Source organism: Labeo rohita, unplaced genomic scaffold (genome assembly GCF_022985175.1).
Source record: "Labeo rohita strain BAU-BD-2019 unplaced genomic scaffold, IGBB_LRoh.1.0 scaffold_1875, whole genome shotgun sequence".
Taxonomy (NCBI): domain Eukaryota; kingdom Metazoa; phylum Chordata; class Actinopteri; order Cypriniformes; family Cyprinidae; genus Labeo; species Labeo rohita.
In genome coordinates, this window is record NW_026128083.1 from 1 (window position 1) to 10,548 (window position 10,548).

At 40.4% G+C, this 10,548-nt stretch overlaps 1 protein-coding gene across 1 annotated transcript; it reads right to left on the reverse strand.

The window, feature by feature from the left end:
• Positions 1-240: 240 nt before the first annotated feature.
• On the reverse strand, positions 241-8,918 carry LOC127159042 (ribonuclease inhibitor-like; the record flags this gene model as incomplete). Its single annotated transcript, XM_051101991.1, has 5 exons — positions 8,833-8,918; positions 7,954-8,124; positions 7,495-7,665; positions 2,976-3,146; positions 241-411 (listed from the first exon to the last, which is right to left on the reverse strand). Coding segments are annotated over exons 1-5 (737 nt in total), but the record flags the coding sequence as incomplete, so codon positions are not given.
• Between the last annotated feature and the right edge of the window lie 1,630 nt (positions 8,919-10,548).

Below are 10,548 nucleotides of genomic sequence, written 5' to 3' on the forward strand. Positions count from 1 at the left end.
AGTTCAATCTTTCTGTGTTGACCATGATTGTATTTAGTTTATCTTCAGTCTGATTTTCATTTGATGGTATTCATGTACTTGCTTCTGTAACAAATGCAGATATCATCTACATATAAACTACAGTGAACATCAGAACCAATGATTTTTGCAATGATGTTTGTTTTAATACTAAAAGGCAGAGGCTGAACACTTCATATTTACTTTAAATGTGCTTCATGTGTAAGTCATATATGATCTTACCACAGTCTCTCCAGTTTACAGTGAGGATTCTGTAGTACATCAGAAAGCAGCTTCACTGAATCTCCTAGTTTATTCCCAGACAGACTCAGTTCTCTCAGGTGTGAGGGGTTTGATCTCAGAGCTGAAGCCAGAGCAGCACAACCTTCATCTGTGACTCCACAATTAAACAACCTGTAGAGAACAATGACACACTCTTCACTCTCTCAGATCAGATCAGTTTAGTTGTGAATCCACTATTAAGATAAAGTACAAACTTATTGCACAAATCAATATGTTTGATGGATCAATGCCACAGAACACAAAATACGATAATAAAGTATCTAAATTCAACATACAGTATTTAAAGACCTCTGTGGTGAAAATCTTTTAAGTTTTTAACATTTTTTACAGGTCTGTCTGGTGTTTTAAATATGCTTAAGAGACAAAAACCATGATACAAATTCATCAGTCAACACTATTGCTGAGTATTTTCTTCTTAAAATTGCAGTGTACCAAAGACAGTCTCAAAAATATGGTTTGAAACCGTTTCCTTATAACCAGTGTTGGGAGTAAGGCATTAAAAAAGTAATAATATTACAGTAGTATATTACTTTTTGCTGTAACGCAGTAATATAACGCATTACTTATCAAAATTGGGTAATAATATTACTCGTTATAATCTCAGTAATGCAAGTTACAACAACGTATTTTAACTCAAAATTAAGTGGTGGATTTACCAACACCGCAAAACAGCGGCAAAGAAAAAAATCTGTGTTTGAAATAGTTAGTCTATTTCCTGTTGCTGGAATTCGATGGTTAAGATGACTGCCGAGACGGATTCTACATGTGTAAGATGGACACACTCCCGTTTTATTCATTATTTCATTTATTCAGAAAAAAATAAGAATGCATAATCAGGTGTAATCTATGTGCAACACCAAACTCTTAACAAGGAGAAATAGCACGAATAACTTCTGGAAACACCTGGACTGGTGCCACTAACACTAAGCTAATGGAGAGAGAGAGCAACGGGGTCGGAGAAGAGAAAGAATGCGGTGGACGAGCGTAGATGAGCAACAAAAAATAAGTTAAACTAAAAATAACAAAATCTTTTTTTATCAAATCATAGTCTATATATAAAATGAATAAAAGGAAAAAATATATTTAACTTAAATAGCCTAATTAACAGATTAACAAAACGAAAGGAAAAGACTTGAGTGACATATGCCGGTGAGTGTGGTTCATGTTTGTGTGGCACAGCGCTCTACGAAAGTTCAGGGAAAGAAAACCAGGATGACAGAAATAAAGGTAAACACACTGCAGTTTTGAATGATCTGTATGACCAAAAATGACTGAGTATTTTTTTGTTGTTTGTTTCCACTGTTTGATCGCGCCGGCACCTCACGCACACACATTGCAAAAGTTGCAGCCTGTTCATTATCAGAATAAAATACAGTCAGCCAAACGTAACACTGATTAATTAAAATAGTGCGTACTGCGTAGTACAATCCGTGCTGTTCAGCCTGAGGTTGGGTCAAACACATATTTGCTCAAGTGAGGATGTTTTTACGCATGTTAAATACAAAGCCTGGTTTACTAATAAATAATAGTTTAACATTCAAATACATCAAGAATATGGACACATTTAATTGGACTCATGTCGAATGAGAGAGGTAGGCTGCGTGAGAACAATGCCTTTGCTTTTAATTTTGCTTTAAATTATCCTAATTAATATTTTGAATTATCTTGTTTAGCAACTTATAGATGTAATTCTTGTTTTGTTCCGAAAACCCTTCAAAACCCTATGTCTATAGGCAAGTATTGTGTTTATTGATTGTACATTATAATATTTCGCGTTATTTACCGGCGTTATTTGTAAATGTAATGATTTTGTGCTTATCTGTGTTTAACCTAAACTACAAGTAACGTTAATGTAGACCTACCTAAATATGATTTTATAATTTTATGCTATATTACCCTCCACTGGATGTACAATGAGCAGCAATAAACTACATTTTGGTATTTTATAATGCCTAATCATACTTCTGTGGAAATTTTTGGTGAAAGTAACTCAAAAGTAGTGTAACACATTACAATTCAGAGACAGTAATATTGTAATGTAACTAATTACTTTTAAAATACAGTAACTAGTAATATATAATGTATTAAGTTTTGGAAGTAACTTGCCCAACACTGCTTGTAACCAATCATTGGTTTTAAATAGGGCTGTCAAACGATTAATCGCGATTAATGGCATACAAAATAAAAGTTTGAGTTTGCCTAATATATGAGTGTGTACTGTGTGTAATTATGTATATATAAATAAAAACACATTCATGTATATATTTTAAAAAAAATATTTAAAGGTATATATATTTATTATTATTTGTATATAATTTATATTACATATACATACAAATATTTTGTACATAACATATTTATCTTTAATATATACATGAATTTGTGTGTTTGTATATATACATAATAATTACACACAGTACACACACACATATTAAGCAAACCTAAGTTGTGTACTCTGCTTTAAAAATATGCAAAATGTGTTTTTTAAAAACTTTAAAAAACTGTTTATGTGACTTTGATTCAAGAAAATGGAATACATGGATAGGATTTGTAGTGGCAAAATTGCCTGTTCATAATTCACTGTACATTTAAAAAAAAAAAAAGTCTTCTAATTCTGTAGCATATATTTATATATAAATATATCGTTTTTTATGAATGGATTTTTTGGATCTTACCACAGTTTCTCCAGTTTACAGTGAGGATTCTGTAGCACATCAGAAAGCAGCTTCACTGAATCTCCTAGTTCATTCTCAGACAGACTCAGGTGTCTCAGGTGTGAGGGGTTTGATCTCAGAGCTAAAGCCAGAGCAGCACAACCTTCTTCTGTGACGCCACAATATCTCAACCTGTAGAGAACAAGGTCAGTTCAGATCAGATCAGTTTAGTTGTGAATCCATTATTAAAGATAAAGTGCAAACTTAGAGCACAAATCAGTGTTTGATGGATCATTGGACTGAGGTCTAAAATGTCACAGAACACAAAACTGTTTACAGGTTTCTCCTTCATCACCAAAGATAGTAAAATCTGAGATCACCTGCATTGAGTGATATTGTTTGTATATTGCAATCCAATACAAAACATTACAGAATAACATTCAGCAATTTTCCAATTGTCTTTATCACTGGTTTGTGGGGGGCTGGAGTCTATCCCAGTGTCTCGGGTCACAGGTGAGGGATTCCTTGAACGGATGGCCAGTCCATCACAGGACTCACAAACATTCACATCTGTGGGACATTTATAGTGTCTAATTCACTTGCTGCATGTTTTTGGATTGTAAAGGAAACCCACATAAGGCTGAGAAAGGCAATAAGGCTGCAGCCTTATTGGGACCCTACTTGTGGCTTTCACTAAAGCCCACTCCTACACCTACTTCCTAACCCTAACCATGTTTAACCTGTGAAGCTCCATGAAGAGAGAGAGACATGGTTTTGAGAATGGAGAAAATATGAGCTGCACATGACTGATCAGCCAACCTGCCTGATCAATTAGAAGGCATATTAAATAAACATTAGGCACTTTATTCCCACTATAAAATACCTGTCAGACACTTTAGTTCCAATTTTTGAACATTTAACTTTTGTTTAACCCTTGTGTGTCAATTTAAAAAAGTTGGACAAAAATGTCCATGTCAAAAAAATTCTCATAAAAATTTGAAACCTTGCTCTTGGGAGCTCAAACACCTCTGAAAACTTTGAGAAAAGGCCAATGAAATTGGGTGTGCAGATTTTGCATAGCTGGCCACTCCTCGGGCATCCAGGTATAAATAGGGCAGCGCAGGATCTGCTCATTCGTTCTTTTCTTAGGAGCCGAATGCGGCATCTCTCTGTGAGAAACTGCACCATTCACCTCTTCGACGTTGGATTTATGGCACAAGCAGCGATCTCTCCCTGCTTAACACAGATAAGTGTTGTGAGAGATTCCCTGGGTGCTTCGACAGCGATCCTGAAGAGCAATCTTCCTCCTTAAAGAGTCATTTCTCTAAAAGAGCTGGCACGGTTGGGATTGCGTGTTAGTAAACATGCCTTTCCCTCTGTGTCCTTCTGGTTGCGGCTTACCCCCCCAAATGATCGACATGATCGTTGTGTTCAGTATTGTGCTATGCTCACGCTGATGCAGCACTTCTTCTTGTTTCATGTTTTGCTTGCGAAAACATGATCGTGGGCGTGCTTTGCTCTTGAACCATGTGCTTTTACGTGAAGCCGCAGCTCACTTCGACTGCTTCCCATTCTGGTCCTTCTACTTCCAGGTAAGAGGCCGCTGCGATGTGCGTCGATGGGGAGCAATAGGAAGCAAGAAGGTTCCGCCAGGTGAAAACCCTGCAAACCTCTCGCTTTTCCTCAGATGAGCAACCCAAAGGAGGCGGACTAACTGACCTACCCAGATTCCACTCTCGACCCAGGGATAAGAGATGGATCTGGCCCCATTCCAACCGTCTGTCCTTCCGCAGACAGTCATCGCCTGGTCAGTAAGAGTGTCCCCCCCTCTCGATTATCTTACAGCGCTATGGCCCTCCATGAGACGGCCAGATGCTGAGTCTGCAGACCAGGATGTGTTGGGCACTCACCTGGGTTCACTGCATGTTGGCAAAGGCATACCGTGGTCCTTGGGGCTTCATCTCCAAGCACAGCGCTCTTTGCTCTACCCAGCCACGACATCCCCACTCCAGGTACATCGGGTGTAGTTCCTTTGAGACTGCTAGCAGAATCTCAAGATGTTCGGGGCCCAATCCCTCCCGTTGGCTTCTCAGGACTACCTGACTTGGCTACACGACCCAGGTTGCGAGGTGTCCACCAAGGTCTATGGCATTCTCTTACGAATCGGCTCTGAGCAAGAATGCTGTGGTTCTTCAAGTGGAAATCGCATCCCTCCTGGGAAAGGATTCAAGAGAGCCTATCCCCTCAGCCAAAAAGAAGAGGGGGGTGTGTCAGCCCCTACTTCATTGTACCCAGGAAGGGTGGTGGACTCACACCAATCTTAGATCTAAGATTTTTTGAGTCTGGCCCTTTTCAAGCTCCCATTCAAAATATTAACCCTTAAACACACATTCCAGCATGTGTCAAGGGTTCAAGATTGGTTTGTGGCATTGGACCTTCGAGGTCAGGCTCATCAGTACAATGTTCTCCCTGCGGCCTATCCCTGTCACCTCGCACATTCACAAAGGTCACGGAGGCTGCCCTTGCCCCTTAGGGAAGTGGGTATATGCATTCTCAGTTATCTCGGTGACTCGTTGGTCCTAGTATACTCACAAGGTTCGGCTGCTTTGGCATTCAGTTGCCTAGAGTTGTTGACAATGCTTCAGACCCTGAAGAGGTTTCGCCCTTTGTTCAGGGCAAGCATGTGTTGGTCTCCACAGACAACACAGTGACTGGGGCGTACATAAACCACCAGGACGGTGTACGCTCCTTTCGCATGTCACAACTGACCCGTCATCTCCTGCTCTGGAGCAAGCACAGACTTGCTTCAAGCCCTCTCCGTCAACATTCGTGCCTGGAATTTGGGCCGGTAAACTCTCACGTTGTTCTGAGAACCCAGCCTGATACGTGCCAGAGGTACCCACCACTCCCTTTAGAGATCAGGTGGTGACCCTGCAAGCTATTCCTTCCTAGGAAGATGACCCCAACCTTATTTTGCCCAGTCCGTGCCCACCACATTACCTGGAATGTACTCAGCCCTTCAGACGTTCCGAACAGCTCTTTGTCTGTTATGGAGGGCAGCAGAAGGGGAAGGCTGTCTCCAAGCATAGGATCTCCCACTGGCTTGTGGATGCGATCCGAATGGCCTACCAGGCCAGAGGCTTACCCTGTCCACTGGGTGTGAGAACCCACTCTGCCAAGGGAGTTGCTGGCACTCTGGTTTGGTGTAGAACTTGCCACAACACTTCCCCTCACGGTGATTATGCTTCTATAGATTCAGTAGGTTTCCTGACGTGAACCCTGAACAACCTCTTCATCACTTGGCACTTCTGGACGTAGCTGAAGTTCAGCGGGGGAACTCGCTATAAAAATCCAACGCAAGGTAAGTGGCTTTTTGCAAACTCTTGGTTGGATTAGTGCCCCATATGTAGTGGCTCCTCATGCGGCCCCATGTGTGTAATTTCCACCTATATTTCCCTGTGATGCAGTGTTTCCCCTGAGACATTCCTGTCATTGGGTTCTGAGTTCTTGGTAGTCTTCCCTGGTGTGGAGCCCACCTCAGACCACTTCACTAACATACTCTTTACCCCCCTCTGGGCAGGTTGTGATCTCCGTGGTGTCCTTTCCCCTAGGGGAAACTGGCACTGTCCCAACGTTCTCAAGACACTCAGCCACTCCACTGAGGAAAGGCCCGGCTGCAGGACCCTGTCTGCGACAGGTCAGTTCTTGGACGTTGGAAGGTCACGAAGAGGTGAGCTGCACTTATTTTAACACGTTGGCTTGTTACTATCTGTGCTCCGAGCACTCGTGACGCTGTCTGAGTTGTGTTATGCAGGGACCCCTAGATAGAGAACGTCTCGGTTACATATGGTAACCCTCATTCCCTGATGGAGGGAACGGAGACGTTGTGTCCTCCATGCCACAACTCTAGATTGCCTCTGAGTGAGTTGAGACGCTTCAACTCCTCAGAACAGAATGAATGAGCAGATCCCGTGCTGCTCTATTTATACCCGGATGCCTGGGGCGTGGCCAGCTATGCAAAATCTGCACACCCAATTTCAATGGCCTTTCTCAAAGTTTTCCGAGGTGTTTGGGCTCCCAAGAGCGACCCCTAGAGTCGTACACTCGACACAACGTCTCCGTTCCCTCCATCAGGGAACGAGGGTTACCATACGTAACCGAGACGTTTTCTTTTGTCATTTTCTGATGGATGTGCACTATGTGTAAACAGATAATACACCTAAAAGTTTTTTTCTGCTGAAAAAAAAAGGTTCAAGGGAACACAGAAGTCCACACATGTACAAGAAACAAAGTTGGTCACACAATTATTTCTTTAACTTTCTGTACATCTTGATTGACAGTCAGAAAAAAGTATTCCTTTTGTATTCCTTATCTACCTTTTCCATTTTGAAACTCTGAAATTGATTTGTGTTTAGATTTGCCATTGCGTTTATTTAAAAAAAATTTTTTTTTTGGGGATTTGTAAAGTTGTTTTCAAAATGGTAATTTATTTTGCACTTCACGTACAGTATACTTTACAGTGTGTCATATATGATCTTACCCCAGTTTCTCCAGTTTACAGTGAGGATTCTGTAGTACATCAGAAAGCAGCTTCACTGAATGTCCTAGTTTATTCACAGTCAGATTCAGGTCTCTCAGGTGTGAGGGGTTTGATCTCAGAGCTGAAGCCAGAGCAGCAAAACCTTCATCTGTGACACCACAATCAATCAACCTGTAGAGAACAATGACACACTCTTCACTCTCTCAGATCAGATCAGTTTAGATGTGAATCCAACATTAAAGATAAAGTACAAACTTAAAGCACAAATCAATGTGTTTAATGGATAATTGGACTGAGGTCTAAAATATCACAGAACAACCCTTATTTAAGCAGGATAAATAATATTTTTTTATATGCACTACTTCTTTGTTTTATGCAAAATGTCAGTCTTATGCAAAATCTGTCATAATTGATGAGACTATTCACTACATAGCATGTGTGTGTCATATATGATCTTACCACAGTGTCTCCAGTTTACAGTGAGGATTCTGTAGTACATCAGAAAGCAGCTTCACTGAATCTCCTAGTTTATTCCCAGACAGATCCAGTTCTCTCAGGTGTGAGGGGTTTGATCTCAGAGCTGAAATCAGAGCGGCACAACCTTCATCTGTGACACCAAAACCATACAACCTGTAGAGAAATGAAAATCAAACGTGAAACATTATCAAAAAAAATAAAAAAATAAATAAAATAATATATGTATAAATAAATAAATAAATAATAATAAATAAATAAAACACTTTTTTGCAATGAACAACAACTTGCAATTCCAATATAATTAAATTAATACATACCATGAGAAAAGAAAATGTGCACATGCATTTCTTAATGTCAAATTACCCAAGATTCATGGGCAAATATACACACACAAAAAATGGCAAGACTGGATTAAATCAGCTTTTATCTGTTAAGTGAAATTGTAAAATGAAATTGTAAAAATGAGTAAAAATGATATTTATGTAATTCACCTTAACTGATTAATGTTAAAAAATAATCCACATGCTAGACTGTGTACTGGCAGAAGGTTCATGTGTTTTATTATAAGTTTGAGTTTAGCTCTTGTCATTCCAAATGCCTTCTGAAAAATGTAATGTAATATATAGAAATAACAAATAAATAAATAAATAATTATAATTAATAACTATGTTGTAAATTTCAATTGTTGTCTTCAAAAGTGTGTGCTTAAGTATGCTGCTGTTTTGCTCCATTAACTGATACATTAGATTTTAGGAGATTTGAGCTGCTGTATATATGAGCTGCTTTTCCACTTGTTTGGTTGCTCTCGATTTCTGCTTGGCCTTTTATACCAGTGAAGTGATTGTTCTCATTGATACTTACTGAACTGATTTGGATTCTTTAATCACAGGCAGCAACTTCTGAAGAACTTTCATATTTTCAGGATTATTCTTTTCTTTAACAAATGTACAAAACAAAACTCATTCAGTTCCTCTTCTGATGTCAACAACACAAACACTACAGCTGACCACTGAGATGAAGAGAGTTTGGCTTCACTTAAATTTCCAGATGTCAGATACTGTTGTATTTCCTCCACTAGTGAACGATCACCCAGTTCATTCAGACAGTGGAACAGATTGATGGATTTCTCTGGAGAGTCAATGGTCTTGATCTTCTTCTTGATGAACTCAACTGTTTTCTCATTGCTGTCAGATCTGCTTCTTTTCAGCATCATTATTCGTTGAAGGAGAATCTGATGAGACTCCACTGACAAACCCAGAAGGAACCGCAGGAAAAGATCCAGATGTCCATTTTTACTCTGTAGAGCCTCATCCACAGCTCTCTGATGCAGCTTAGATAATGAAACATGTTCTGATGAATTGAGCTGAAACTCTTCCTTAGACCTTAAACTCTGTTTGGTGATTTGGTCAAACACATTTCTGTTGTGGTTTGTCCAGGAGAGGTGCACATATAGAGCTGCTAGATGTTCCTGAATGCTCAGATGAACAAAGCAGAAGACTTTCCCCTGACACAAGACAAACTCCTCTCTGAAGATCTGAGTGCACAATCCTGAGTACACTAATGCTTCTGTCACATCAATGCCACACTCTCTCAGGTCTTCCTCATAGAAGATCAGGTTGCCTTTCACAAGCTGCTGAAAAGCCACTTTCCCCAGTTTGAGGATCATGTCTTCATCTGTCACCTTCTTCTCATAGTCCTTCTCACGTTTGATGTTGGTCTGAAGGATCAGGAAGTGTGTGTACATTTGAGTGAGAGTCTTGGGAATCTCTCCACTCTCTGCTCGACTCAACATCTTCTCTAGAACAGCGGCTGAGATCCAGCAGAACACTGGGATGTGGCACATGATGTAGAGGCTCCTTGATGACTTCAGGTGTGAGATGATCCTGTCGGCCAGACTCTGATCACTGATTCTCTTCCTGAAGTATTCCTCCTTCTGTGGCTCATTGAAGCCTCGTACCTCTGTCACTCGATGGACACACTCAGAGGGGACGAGATCAGCTGCTGCTGGTCTGGAGGTGATCCAGATGAGAGCAGAGGGAAGCAGATTCCCCACAATGAGGTTCATCAGCAGCACGTCCACTGAGGCTGATTCAGATATATTACACAGTTTCACTTTACTCTTAAAGTCCAGAGACAGACGACACTCATCCAGACCATCAAAGATGAACAACACTTTATATTCATTACTGGATATTTCCATTTCTTTAGTTTCAGGGAAAAAGACATGAAGAAGATCTGAAAGACTGAGTGTTTTGTCCTTGATCAAGTTGATTTCTCTGAAAGGAAGTGGAAATATGAGCTGGACGTCCTGATTCTCTTTCCCTTCAGCCCAGTCCAGGATGAACTTCTGCACAGAGACTGTTTTTCCAATGCCAGCGACTCCCTTTGACAGCACAGTTCTGATGGCTTTGTCTTGTCCAGGTAAAGGTCTAAAGATGTCATTGCATTTGATGGCTGTGTCCTCTGTTGCTGCTCTCCTGGATTGTGTCTCAATCTGTCTCACCTCATGCTCATTACTGATCTCTCCACTCTCACTCTCTGTGATGTAGAGCTCTGTGTAGATCTCATTCAGGAGTG